At 43.5% G+C, this 14270-nt stretch overlaps 2 protein-coding genes across 4 annotated transcripts in view; one reads left to right on the top strand and one right to left on the bottom strand.

The window, feature by feature from the left end:
• LOC109969662 (kinesin-like protein KIF20A) overlaps positions 1–6746 on the top strand; it is a 20983-nt gene extending 14237 nt beyond the window's left edge. The window contains exons 23-32 of the mRNA XM_020616703.1: positions 714–887; positions 1259–1413; positions 1987–2165; positions 2822–2896; positions 2975–3204; positions 3629–3745; positions 4216–4269; positions 4345–4417; positions 5467–5603; positions 5817–6746. Of these exons, the coding sequence (XP_020472359.1) occupies positions 714–887; positions 1259–1413; positions 1987–2165; positions 2822–2896; positions 2975–3204; positions 3629–3745; positions 4216–4269; positions 4345–4417; positions 5467–5603; positions 5817–5900 (1278 nt within the window). The 3' untranslated portion in view covers positions 5901–6746. The remainder of the gene's footprint in view (positions 1–713; positions 888–1258; positions 1414–1986; positions 2166–2821; positions 2897–2974; positions 3205–3628; positions 3746–4215; positions 4270–4344; positions 4418–5466; positions 5604–5816) is intronic.
• A 983-nt stretch (positions 6747–7729) lies between these two features.
• The window catches only part of slc16a12b (solute carrier family 16 member 12b), a 16626-nt gene continuing 10085 nt past the window's right edge, over positions 7730–14270 (bottom strand). For 2 of the 3 annotated variants that reach the window (XM_020616667.1, XM_020616668.1), the window contains exons 4-9: positions 14099–14202; positions 13334–13477; positions 12582–12860; positions 11348–11690; positions 10636–10895; positions 7730–9361 (exon numbers count right to left, since the gene is read on the bottom strand). In XM_020616667.1, coding sequence (XP_020472323.1) covers positions 9105–9361; positions 10636–10895; positions 11348–11690; positions 12582–12860; positions 13334–13477; positions 14099–14202 — 1387 coding nt within the window. In that variant the 3' untranslated portion in view covers positions 7730–9104. The remainder of the gene's footprint in view (positions 9362–10635; positions 10896–11347; positions 11691–12581; positions 12861–13333; positions 13478–14098; positions 14203–14270) is intronic. The other variant, XM_020616669.1, reaches the window with a different exon arrangement.

The following is a 14270-nucleotide window of genomic DNA, read 5'->3' as shown; positions in this document are numbered from 1 at the left end:
TTTGTACAGGGACCCAAAAAAAAGTAGGCGATTCATGGCAAGCAGACAAAGAAACGACAGGCAGTAGCCTTATCAACCAAAAAGCCAACTGAAAAGAAAATATGATGGATTCACGGTGGGAATGGTGGGGGCAGAGGACAGACCCATGTGTGTCTTGTGTCTTAAACCGCTGGCAACAGACGGCATGAGACCCAACAAATTAAGAAGACTTTCAGAGACGTTAATAAGCCACTCGACTTTAAAAGAAAGCTGGCAGAAAACCGTCGGCAGAAAAATTGCATGGTAAAATCTGCATCAGTGGACAGCAAAGCAAAAATGGCTTCATTCAAAGTTGCATACAGAATTGCACAGTGCAAAAATCACACACAATTGCTGAGCAGCTCATTCTCCCTGTAACTGTAGACATGGTGTCGATTTATGATACAGTTGCACTTATATTTTATCTGTTTTGAACTTTGTGTTATTTAATATTAAAATAAATTTGAAATTTTAAAATTGGCTGATTTCGTTATTGACAAGTGGGGCTTGAAAATTCGCCCACCCTCTTAAGTGGGGAATGACAGAAAATGTTTGAGAACCATTGGCTTAGACTGAGACAAATGTTCCTAATAAACTGGCTGTATAAGCAGTGGGAAAAAACATCTTATTGATCAATAAGAATAACTCAAAAATAATGAAAACAGTTCAACTGTTCTGTTAAATGTTGATTTCAGATAACCGACCTCCAGCAGCAGCTCAAAGACCAGACTGACAGGTCTGGTAACCTATCAGAGCAGCTCAACACCATGAAGTCCCGCCTCCAGGACCTGGAGGGCCAATCAGAAGAGAAGAGCAAAACTGTCAATAGTCTAACACAAGAAGTGGAGCGTCTCAGACAGGATGTCAAGGTTCTTTGCTTTTTTTTTTCTCATTGGTTGACTGAGGTTGTAGTAGGCTGATCACTTTGACTTATGTTATTAATCAGGCTGAGTGTCCAGATATCTTTGAGATCAGTTATGTTTAAAGCATGTCATCAGAGCTGAGTTTAATTCAGATATGATGAAGAAGCTTTATTTATTGTCATTGTAACACAACGAAATCATGCTTGCAGCAGAGGGCCACGGGCCGCCATCACGGGCCCAAGGACACTTCGACATGCTCTACCCACCCCACCACTGTCCCCTCCCCTAAATCATGACTATGATTTAGTCATAAGCAAGTGTTAACCATTAAACTCACAATATGATACAGTGATTGATGGACTGATTGATTGTTTCAGGAGGAGGAGGGCTGCAGCAGCAGTACTTTCCATGCTGCCATGGAGGAGCTGAGGAAGGAGAGTCATGCAGCGCTGCAGAGATCAGCTCAGAAATCAAAACAGATCCAGGATCTGCAGAGAGAAAAACACCAGCTGGAGGAAGCTCTGACTCACAGGTAGACAGCACGTGGCTGATCTGTTACTGTACTGTTTGTAATCAGGGTCTATTGATCAGTATACAGAACCATCAGGTGACAAATAACTGCTGATTCAGAATATCCTCTGTCCTTGTCTCATCCCTTTTATCCTTTGTTCTTGTCCACTATTCTTTTCCACAAATAACTGCTGATTCAGAATATCCTTTGTCCTTGTCTCAACCCTTTTATCCTTTGTTCTTTTCCACTATTCTTTTCTCCTCGTCTTCTCTTCCTCACTTGTCCTTCCATTGCATCTTTGTCCCGCCCATGAAAAATGCAAGGAAGACATGTTGGGAGAGGGGACTACTAGAAGAAACGCGTTAACATCCCCTTATTAGAAATCAGTTTATGATTGGATGCTTCACATGGAGGAAAGAACGTCTCATGTCAATTTAAAGACCTTTCCTCGGTTCCTCTCTCCTTGCAGTTTCTTCTCACATCTTACTTGGTGGAACTATGACACAAGGAGAAGGCACAAGTGAGGGAAGCATGGATACAATTAGGGGAACTGGAATTCATATATTGTTTCATCACCTCTCCTTCCCCCTGCAGTGAGAGCAAATGTGTTCAGCTCATGGAGGAGTTAGCCAATCAGAAAGCAGAATTCTCCCATCAGCTGCAGAGCCTGAGGGCGGAGCTTGAGTTGGAGCATGGAGCTCTGCGAGGGAGACTGGAGGAGATGGCGAGAACAGAGGAGGAGCAGAGGCGAGAGGAGCAGAGAGAGAAACAAGGTGAGAGGAGGAATAAAATCAGTCCTCGGTGCAGCAAGTGATGTTTTGCACCAAGTTGAATGCAGCGTCATACAGGTTTTGCACTGGTACCAGACCTCCAGACAGCTCGGATCAACAATAACATTAAAACGAAGGTGCTGCCCACTCTACGCACTGTAACCAAACAAAAGTCCAAGAATTACTTGTAAATTTGTTCATATTCAACATGAAACTTAACGGGTGTTTCTTCACGTCCTTACCACTAGTGTTTTAACAGTCTGGATGTAACACAGGTCTTAAATAACTTTCAATAGGGTTTAAAATGGGTCTTAAATTGAACTTGGTGAAACCCTGTGAGGCGGTGACTCCAGGACGGGCAGCTAACCAAACTACAGATGTAAAGTAGACCTGAAGCTCACACACACACATGAACAATAGCAGAGTCTGCTACATCACAGGAACTCAACATGGTGTCTGGGTTGGACACAGACTGATCACTGACCAGCTGCACGTAGATGCAGCTTTTTCTGTAGGAATGATGTATTTCCTCTAAATACTGAATGCAGATACGCCACTGAAGCGCTAATACAGAAATGTCTATGTATGACTTGGAGCTGAAAGCAGCACCAGCTCCAATCAGTTTCTGCTCTTGTGTAATCTGTCTCTTTTTGTGTCAGAGCTGCATGATGTCCTGATGGAGAAGGAGCGACTTCTACAAGAAAGTCACAAACAGGTGGAGGCTCTGAAACAAGGTAACCAGGTCAGGTGCAACAGGAGAGGATGCCTTGTTGATGATTTGAGATGAATCTCAACTCTGTTTCCTGTGTCAGAGCTGGAGCATCTGAAGAAGGACCTGCAAAGAAGGAAGGAGGAGGAAGAGAAGGAGAACAGGGTGGAGGAGAAGAAGGTGTCAGTGGTGGAGGAGCTGAAGAAGGAACTCCAGAGATTCCAGGAGAGGAGGGGGAGAGCACAGGAAGAGGAGGAGGGAGAGTTTGAGGCGGTGCGGAGAGAAGTGGAGAGACTCCAGAGGCTGAAGGAGGAGAGGGAAAACAGCACTCAGGTCAGTCTGCAGCACAGCCACTCACATTGTGGAGGGTTTCAGTCATTTTGTGCCTGTGTTCAGAGTCTGGACGTTTGCACAGGCTTTATGTGACATCATGTTTGGTTTCCTCCAAAACAGACCTTATTAAAATGTGTTAAACTGAAGGAACAACAGATGAATCAACTGACAGGAAGTTAATCACCCAAACTTGATTGTTTACTGTACTGATCAATTAACTGAGAAAATCTTCCTAACCTCAGGCAGAATCACATGATGCAGAGATGTCAGCTGGAGGTTGTTTTCACTCGGACTAATAACCTCAGCTGTAAAACAGAAGTATGCGTTATTGAAACGGTTTAAAACAAGTAGCCTGGATGTGAGCAGTCTTTCAGGAGCTGTGACCGCTTTGACCTCTACACTCTTGGTTGTTTGTACTCCGCAGAGGTGTGGTGGACATGTCCTTCATCCAGAAGAGGAGGTGCACGGTTCTGTTCTGAGGTCCAACATGGCCAACAGGAAGAGAATCACCGGCCGGAAGAGTTTCAGCTGCGAGGTGGAGGTGTGAGTCCTTGTGTTATTAGTGGAGGTGTGTGTGTGTGTGTGTGTGTGTGAGTGAGAGGCCTGTATTGTTTTGTACTGCATGAGCAGCTAGCTGAGTAGTGTGAACAGAGGCGAGATCAGTGACTTGTCTTCCTTCAGACTCTGTGCACAGTGTGTTCTCAGCCTGTGGAGCTGTATGTTGAAAACAGACGGGCTCACGGGTTTTCTGAGGAGGAAACCTGCCACCCAGTGCAGTGGTGTGGCTTGTTAATTATTAAACCATCACTTTTACATTCAGTGATTTTAGTTTATTTGGATGAAGATTATTTGGTGTGTCTTCATGTCTTTGTTGTCCAGTCTTCACACCTTCAATGAGCTGCGGAGTGTTCAAACATGGCTTTAGGGTTCCGGTTTAGGCTATGGGATGCATGCATTACGTCAGTGAATGTCCTCACAGCTCTAGCAAAAATGTGTGTGTGTGTGTTGCAGGACCTGGTGTTCAATGAGAACAAGAGAAGTAAAGTGAGAAGAAACAAAAAACAGGTGAGAGATAAAAGAAAAGATGCACACAGAGGCTGTAAGCTGGTCAGACATCTGATTACATTTCCTCTGGTGAAGGACAAGAAAGACGGGACTCTTCAGAAGATCGGAGAACTGATCCACAGCTCGCCGTCCATCCTCAGCACCAAAGGTCGGTGTGTGTGTGTGTGTTTGTCCTGAGTCAGGGCACATGTTGCCATTGGGAGCATCACCTCCATGTTTCCAGTGACAGTGAAACTGAAGTGAAGGTCCTCAGCCTCTAAAGACTTGTCTGAAAAGAATGATGAACAGTAACATGTTCTCTGTAGTCTGGATGTCAACTTCATCAAACGCCATCATTTCTGTCAGTGTCATCAGAAACCTGAACATGTGATGCTGTAGCAGCTCAGGCTGGACTGACACAGACGTTTGTCCTAGGTTAAAACATCACAAGATGGCTGTGCTGGTCAGGGGGTGCGGGGTTGCTGAGACAGTGAGATACGATCCAGGAAGTTGAGCTGGATGAGCAGATTATACTTGAGATAAACAGCAGAAATAAAGTTCACGTTACACACTAACCCACCAGGAATGTGACTGGCCAGCACAGCCCCTTGTCGTGTTTCATCATCGCGTTGCAGATAAAACTGAGCTGGACAGCTAAAATGAACTGAAGAGTTTTTAGTTTAATGATGTATGACAGTATTTTCTGCAAGAAGGGCCGAGCTTTTTCAGTCAGTGTGAATGAGGCTTAACAGGTCATCAAGATGGAGGCCCACTATCCAGCCCGTGTAGGTGGGGTGTTGTCCCTCTGTCGGTACACAGCTCAGACTGTGAACAGGAGGATTTAATGGAGCTTTTTTTAAAAATACAGTGTAATGAAGTATAGATCTGTTTTTTCAAAACAGTTTGTTTCTAAGAAGCCAGCTAAAATGAACTGAAGAGTTTTTAGTTTAATGATGTATGACAGTATTTTCTGCACATGGAGGTTTGACCATCTACCACTGTGGTGGTTATTTGAACCCGCCATCACACAGCAGGGGGCGCCGCTTCTCACTCGCGTCGTCCTCTGACAGCAGCAGATCTGTGGCTCTTTCGGTCTGAAGTTTGTTTGACCTTTTCAGGTCATCGTGACGTGTCAGTGACATAAGCATAGATAGTGCTGAATTAAAAGACTTGACGGTTCAGTTTTGTGGTGTTCATTATCCCGTTATCTCTGTGCAGCTAAAACCACCATCGGACTGGTCAACGGACACTCGGTGGAGAAGGAGCCAGTTACCGTGGCAACCAAACCCCAAAGAGGACGGAGGAAGCTTTACAAGACGGAGGCTTCGTCTCCGATGCTCAACTCTCCACACTTGGTGAGACAGTGTGTCTGTTTGTCTTTGTGAGGACGTTTATACAAAGTAAGAACATTGTTTGTTTGTTTTTATTGTCTGTAAAAGTGAAAATGTTTTTATAAAATGGAATACCAAAATGTTGTGTTTAATGTGAGGTGTTTGCAGAGAGAGAACATTTTGACACAAGAAACTTTTGCAAGGGGGGGAAAATAAAAATTATGACTTTTGTTTCAGATTTCAGAAGCAGCACAGGACGAAAAGGAGAGCGATCACCTCATCATTAAACGACAGCTGCGTTCTAAAACCTGCAGGAAGTGACATTGTCATCTTGTGACGACACTACACTGTAAGACGTGATCTTTAGCTGGTTCTAGAGCTTCTCAGGACACCAGGACTAAAACCTCCCAAACTTCATCTTCTGTGAATCTGAAGAAGTGTTTTATATTTTTATTATTATTAGTTTTTTAGGATTTTAGCTTAGTTTGTGGTTTCAGGGCTTTTTTTTATGTAAGGGATCAATAAAATGAGAGAATGATGCAACAATCTTTTTCTCTTAATGAAAAAATAAACTTGTATCCCCTCCTTCAATTGCCTGCTGCAGAATGTGTCTACGGTGGCTGTAAATGTCCAAACACACTGATACACCAGCAACATTTTGCAAAGATAAACTATTAATTGACCATGTCTTCAGTAGGAACCGATGTGCTTGGAGCTGAGAGACCAACTGAGTCACTGTTGGTTCGAGTTTTCACTGTTGGTTCAAGTTTACTCAAAGAGAAAAACAGAATTATTTACTAGGTGATGATATAAAACAGGACACAAACATACTTACAGAATCTTAGTTTTTCTGTAAAAGCTCTGGTTTCTAACGTAGAACAGCAGCTTGTTACTCAGGTGACAAACAGGTGGGTTTGTATCTCACTGCCTCGCTGATTTTGGCGTTTTGTGATTCGGTTTGTAGAAACAACTCTTCAAACAGCAGCATGACTTACTTTGACATTGACAGAAAACTCAAACTAAATATTGTAATGTAAGAGACATTTCACTGAAACTGTACAAACACGTTTGTCTTGTCATGGTCAGTTTTGTGTTGACTGTTTCCTGCCACCTGCAGAGATCTTTATTAAAATCCATCTGAGATTTTTTAGTTTTTGTACCTGAGTGAAAAACCCGAAGACGTGTTCCTCTGATCTTCACTGAAAACATGAAAAACCTTTCCACACACTTTGGTAACAAGAGTTCAGCTTCCTATAGCAGCATGAAAACAAAAATCAACTTCTGATTGACTCGTTAATAAAAGTCACAGAGATGAATAGCCACCTGAGAGTAGCAGCTTTCAAATACTAGTCAAACTAAAAACTGTTTTGTTTTTGTTTTCTCCCTGCCACTGAATACTTGAAATCAGAGTGATGTGTTCAGGGTTGTCTTTAAACCAGGAAATCTAAGTTTAATGTGGATCCCAAGCAACTGGCCACAGTCCTGAGCTTATTACAGACAGCTATTACATATGCTGAACTACACCGGTGTAACCAGTCCAGGTTTGACCATTTAATAGCACTGCAGTAACAAAAGGTGGCAGCTGTCATCGCTCCACTGGACAAAAGCATAAAACCTAGCGCATCTACACCAAAAGCACAGTGTCTAACATTTTGCTTGCACATTGCAGGAGATTTGTACTTGTGTGCTTGGTGTACGACAACACACAGGAGCCTACAGAGACACTTTGGAAAAGGGAAAACTACAGTCCAGCACTTGGACAGACAATTGCTGGCTACACTTGCATGTACACAGTCAGTACAATAAGTTTTATGTTGAACGCATCTTAAAATGGATTTTAAAAAATTTCCTTATCAATCTACATAGAATGCTTCAGAATGATAAAGTGAAAACAGGTTTTTCGAGTGTTTTGTTATTTATTTATTAGAAATAAAAGACTGAAATATCCCATTTACATCAGTATTCAGACTCTTCACTTACGCAGTCTGGTTGGGTGACCAGCTCTAGGAAAACTGGTGCTGGTTCTAGATCTCTAGAGCAGGATGCTCCAGAGCTCAACTGCAAGTGTCATAACAAAGGGTCTGAATACTGATGTAAATGGGGAAAGTCCAGTCTGTTATTTGTAATAAAAACACTTAAAGCCTGTTTTCACTTTGTCATTGTGGAGTATTGTGTGTGGACTGATGAGAAACAAAATGAATTGAGTCCATTTTAAGATGTCTGAAACATTAACTGTAAAACTTGGAAGGGTCTGAATACTTCCCATACTGTCTATGTATAGTGTATCCAAAGCAAACTTTAAAAAGAACTGCATCTTTGGTAGGACTGATGTACCACATGGTAGGTCATGTGTTTTACTGGGTTTTTATTTTGAAGTATTTCTCTGTTTTGGTGGAGTTCTGGTTGCAACTTAGGGAGCTGTCAAGGTTGTGGTGGATTCTGTGGAGTGTTTTAGGCCACAGCGCTGAAAAAATAGACCTGAAGCTAAAAACAGGCCTCAGTTCGCAGCTAGGTACGTAAAGTGTGTGATCTGCCAGTGTGGGCCGCTGAACTGGTTATTATAGCATCTTATGGGTGAGATGCATCTCAAAAACACGTCTTCCGCTCACATACAGGACTGTAGTTCTACATTTGGATCTGCTTTATCCAGGCTGATACCGATCCTGTGAAATGTACCCGGATCAGCGCCGATACTAACCATCAGACCCAGACATCTCTACTCTGCATGGTTAAATATATTCATTTTATTTTCTGGAAAAAAAGTTATTTCACCCTGGCACCGGGCCTGAGTATTGGTAATACTAGTAGTGGTCATTTCAACCAAAGGGTGGGTTTGCATAGGTGAAGTGGGTCTTTCTTGAGATCTGCAGTGGTGCTTGAGAAATCTGGTTTGCCACATAGTGGCGCACAGTCTGCAAAGTTTGAACCCGCTGATCTAAGCAGAAGTAAGGTCAGCGTTTTCATGTTGCACTGTTGGCATTTCTGAGGTGCATCACCGTTACCATCACCATTGTGGGTAACTTGAGCCATCATGACCTGAAAAGACAAAATAACACTACTTTTGAAACTACAGTGCTGTGAAGTCTGGATTGATGCCAGGTAAATTAACTGGGCATAAATGTGGCTGGAACTCATCAAGATGGTTATTGATTTCATGAAAGGATATGCTGAAGCTAAAACAGGGTGTGGCATGCTTAAATCAACCCTTGTATCGACATATGTTTTGGCATCATTTTTCCTCTACACCTCATCAACATATATCAATTCATATATATGCTGTCACTCAGCCAGTGAGCAATTTGAATCAAAGGTTACTTGTTTCAGCAGACAAGCTGCCACAGCTTCAACACACTGGAGTTCATAGTTGTTTTCTGTTTGACAACACGAGTAGCTGTTAGCTTGTTTACCAGCGTTACCATCTTCATCTCATTCTGTTTAACTCAGGTTTGTGTACATCTTTGTCACATGATCAAGCTCAGGATGAGTTTTGGCTTTAAAACAAACCCTCATCACTGTCTGTAGCGTTCAGTGCTGATAAATCCAATTTGTTTCTTCTGAGGCGAAACCGACGGCCTGTCCAACCGTCTCCTCGATGCAGTCTGACTGATTGGGCAGGCTCAGGGGAAGGGGCGTGTGCTTGGTGTCCTTGGCACCAGAGGTTAGCTGGTGGTGACAGCGACGAATCCCAGCGTTGGTACAGAGGATGAGCGCGCTGGCCAGCAGGGCCGCGCCGCTAAGGTAGAAGGTGGCTGTGTAACTTCCTGTGATGTCGACCAACCAACCTGCAGACAAGAGAATCATTTTGGTTGTGAAGCAGCATGACAAAACTTTTCCTTTTAAGTTTTAATATAAAAATACTTTTTTAGGACCATAGAGAGAATCTGTTGCGCTGCCTTTTAACATCCTTTAAAATAACTTTACACTAATTTTTGCTATGTAAGCCAAAGAAAATCTTAAATTTATTTCAGTGGAATTATATATTTTCCTTAATTTTTTAAACTAGTTTAACACCTACTGTGCATTTGGTATCAGTGCGACTCCATACATCTAATTCATTCATGGTGTCACTTGACTAGTGCATTCCCCAAAATAAATCTAGTTGCCTGAGCACCTTTGAAGTTCTGACTTTCATCTACTAGGGTTTTCCTGTGTTTAAAGCACAAATAAAGATTTGTCCCAGTTCTACCTCAGTTGCAGATAAAAGTGTTTGCTTCTTGTACGCTGAGCATTTGAAGATACCAGCTCTGCCCTTTGCTCATGTCAGACATCACACCATTTATATAAGGAGGCCTGTAGGAAGCTGTTATCTTCTGCTGAGGCTTCACAAACCAGCTGTTGTTTCACTGTGTTGGCTAATCAGGCTTTTCAACATGCATCCATAATCCTCCATCAGTTTTGAGACTGACCACTTTGAATAAACTAGCCTGCAGAAACACAGCCCTGCTGTGTTTCTTTATCAGAGCTGTGTTTGTGGGTGAGCTGTGATGTGTTCAAGCAGCATCTGAAAAACGAACATCACACTGACTAGCTCTGTTACAGAATCAAACCCAGAAGACGCAGCAGCGGCAGAGAGCAACGACTGGGCCTGAACAGCTAGAAAAACAAAAAGGCAGACGCCGTGGATTCCACATGGACTTCAGTAATGGACCCAAGCAATGATTTGTACAAGCTGCTTAGCGTAGCTGACCTTAGCATAAACAGCCAGTGGTTTCTCCACAGATATCCACAGGTCTAAAGCTCAATGAGTGACACTGATGAACTGTTAAATGATGGGTTGTTTAATGTGAACAAGATCTTACAAATGAAAATATGGTGCTTAATAGTGGGTTTATTCTGCAGCCTGTTTCAGGAAACCAGCAGACACCGCAGGAAGTTACTGGTCCAAGAAACAGTTGGATCCGTAACTACCGCTGCACTACATTCAGGGAAAAAAGGGAACATCAGAGTCCTTGAACACAACACTTTCTGTATGGGAAGCCCATAAACTTAAAATCATTTCTGGACATAATTTGGCATCAGGAGAGTAAATCATCAGTGTGGGAGGTTGATTCCTCACCTCCAATGGGCGGGCTGATGAGGTAGGGGATGCCATGCAGGAAGTAGACCACTCCCAGTGCCGAGGATAGGTATGTGGCCCCTACCACGTCTGACGTCACTACAGGAATCAGAGCCACGTAGGCGCCGTCGAAGTAACCATAGAGGACGGCAAATGGAACAAGGAGTGGGAAGGATCGAAGCAACGGAGTGAAGAGGCAACAGAGACCCTCCATCCCCACAGAGAAGATGTAACAGGCCAGACGGTATGGCTTTAAACATCTGTAACACAGAGAGGGTTTATTAAAACCCTGGCAACATGCAGGGTTGCTGCAGGACTTTGGAAGCCTTTAAAAGCATCAATTTCTGTTTCCTCAAAAGGCCTTTTTTTATATTTATTTTATTATGACATTTTAACTGGTTCATAAATCTATCTTTCCATTTCAGCTGCATTCCCAGGTCTTGTTTATTGATTAAATAATTACATTATTGGGAGGATCCAGGAAATATTGTGAAATGACTTTACTTCACATTGGACATGTTAGTTCTAGGTGGTTTCTTTGCTGTTGGTTCATACTTACTCAGGTCAGTATGACCCTGACATAGGGCTTAGGGTCAGGAGTAGCACTAAGGCCTGTCATGTGGATGCAGCCCAGCTGCTGATAAATTATAAAGATGTGCAGACATGTGATCTTGTGTTGCTGCGACCGGCTCCTGTACGGTTCAGGTCGTACCTGTGGTCTGTCAGCCAGCCAAAGGTGATATTCCCCACGATGTCGAGGACTCCCAGGATGGACATGAGGAAGGCGGCGGACTGGTGGGTGACGCCAGTGCTCAGAGCGTAGGGCACAAGGTAGACAAAGGGGAGACTGCAGCCGGCGGCCAGGAACAGGAAGGATACAGCCAGGCCCAGAAAGTCCGGGAGCAGCAAGAAACTGTACTCCTTACTGGACGGGAAGCAGGAAGTGAAGCACCACCGCCTTTTCAGGTGAGGGGCGGGGGTTGCTAGCAGCAGGGGCAGTGATGGTGACTTGCTTGATGTCAAAAGGCTGTTCTCAGAGTCTTTGGCGAGATTTGCTGCAGGAAGAGACAATGAAATTTCTGGTTCAGGGTCCATGATTATGGCAGAAATGCTTAGTGATACTGTATTAAGTTTATTTATGTTAAGTACAATACATTCATTTTAATAAAACTTAGGTTTTATCAATTATAGTCAAACAATATTGTGATTTTTTTTTCATGGTTTAGTAACAATCTCCTCAAAAATCAAATGGTTTTTCAACAATCACACACACTTCCTGTTTTGTTTTGTTTTCCTGACACCCCCTCTCCTGAGAAAACTGACTGACACCACGGTTTTCAAATTGAAATATGTCAGTATTTTCTACTTGTTGCTGGAAAGGACAAAGCTTTAGTATAAACTTCCACCACATCCAGTCTGAAGGTCCACAGCATGTTCCACTACCTGAGTCAGACCCAGATGGCCTCGGCTAAAGAGAAGTGCTAATGTCTCCATGAAACACAAGCAGCAAAAGACGGATCTGCAACTCCCGATGACGGTGAAACCTGACATGTGGCTTTACTGGGCTGGCTGCAACAGGAAAAGGGGATTTTGTTGCTACACAAAGTCAGCTTGTGAGTAGGACATATTTTTTGGCAGCACCTGTGACAGCACTGGAGTGGACTACGTTGTTGACCAGTCATGATTAGCATGAGAAATTGTCTGAGATGTGTAGGTGAGCTCTGATGCGTCTTCTAGGGCAGTTTTACCTCTTATTACACCATATTTTGGGGTTGATTTGCAAGAGTAACAGTATGTAACACACAAGTGGCAAGTTTGGTCCTTGGTAATTTTGTAACATTACTTTTAATGAGCAGTAATATGTGGAGCAGGAGTACTATTAGTAGTGGTGTAATAGTACTGTGGATAGTATCAGTACTCACAGAAGCCAGTGTGATAATACTCACGATGTCTCGCCTCCCCTGTTGGCTCCTCCTCGTCTTCCTGCAGTGTGATGGGTCGAAGCAGCGCCCCACAGACACACAGGTTGCTGACAAAGGCGCTGAGGACGAGCAGCGCCCCCCTCCATGAGTACACCTCGATGAGCAGCTGCACGAGCGGGGCCAACACAAAAGTCCCGATCCCGCTGCCGGACAGGGCAATCCCATACGCCAACGCCTTCCTTTGCCTGAAGTAACAACCGACCATGGCAATGGCCGGGGTGTAGCAGAGAGCGAAGCCGAGACCTGGAAATACGATGTTTGACAAAGTGAGGATGATGTTTTTGGAAAATTAGGTACACTTTTGGGATGGTGACAATATACTGTATTTAAAAAACAAACATCTTTTGAAAAGTGGGGACACTTTAGAAAGTGAAGACAGCAAGAGAGTTTTTTTTTTTTTTGGAAAATCAGGACATTTTTAGAAACAATATATGAGTGTCACAGCAAAGGGTCTGAATACTTGTGACCATGTGATATTTCAGTTTTTCTTTTTTAAATAAATCTGCAAAAATGTCAAAAATTCTGTGTTTTTCTGTCAATATGGGGTGCTGTGTGTACATTAATGAGGAAAAAAAATGAACTTAAATGATTTTAGTATATGGCTGCAATATAACACAGAGTGAAAAATTTAAGGGGGTCTGAATACTTTCCGTACCCACTGTATGTGAACTGAGGGCAGTGTAGACCCTTTCTGGTAACATTTAATGTGTGCTGACCTGTGAGGACGCCCAAGCTGAAGTAGAGGAGCTTCATGCTGGTGATGAAGGAGCTGAGGAGGAGGCCGCAGGATGAAAGGAGTCCCCCCAACATCACCGCCACCCGGCAGGACCAACGGTTACTGACCAGGCTGCCAACAGGAGCTGCAGACATACACAGATGTGAGTACATGGTGCTGCTGCTGCCCCCTGCAAGCTGGAGGGTGCACTGCAGCCACAACGTGAACAGCGTCCTTCGAACATTACTGTAGAACAGGTTCCATTATTACAAAATCTAATGCTACTCTAGTAACGCTTTTACCACCTTCACTACTTAAAGTGTCACTTTCAGCTTCTTCCTATTAGGGGTCACCACATCGAATCGTCACACTGACAATTCGCATGTTGACATTTGGCATGTGTTTTACGCCGGATGCCCTTCCTGACGCAACCCTGACTCAAACCTGGACCGCAGCAGTCGCCCTAACCACTAGTCTATCAGGGAACTACTTAAAGTATACTCTTATTTTTAGTGATACTATAATACTGCTTGTTTGAGTACTGCTTCTGGCAATTCTGTTTTGAACAACTTATACTATTACTAACTGTAGTACTACTGTAGTAAAAGCACTTCAACCACTACTTGGCCCATTGTATTGCTCTAGAATTACTCCCATCAACTGTAGCACTAGTGCAGTAAAAGCCCTACTGGCTTGGGGGCTTGCACCATTACTGGTCCCTGCGGTACTACTGCTGTGTACTCCAGCCAGGTACTGCAGTACTGACCACAGATCATGGTGGTGCAGTCCACCAGGCTGTGGATCCAGGCTGTAGCAGAGTAGTCAGCTCCAAAATGAGCCTGAAACTCCACGAAGAAGATGGAGATGCACCTGCGGACACACACAGGAGGTAAAGTACACACCAGGTAGTGATTACTGACCAGTTATTGGCGATTTTT

Source organism: Monopterus albus, unplaced genomic scaffold (genome assembly GCF_001952655.1).
Source record: "Monopterus albus unplaced genomic scaffold, M_albus_1.0 scaffold177.1, whole genome shotgun sequence".
Lineage (NCBI taxonomy): Eukaryota > Metazoa > Chordata > Actinopteri > Synbranchiformes > Synbranchidae > Monopterus > Monopterus albus.
Note: the sequence above shows the minus strand (reverse complement) of the source record. Positions and strands in the feature narration are given on the sequence as shown.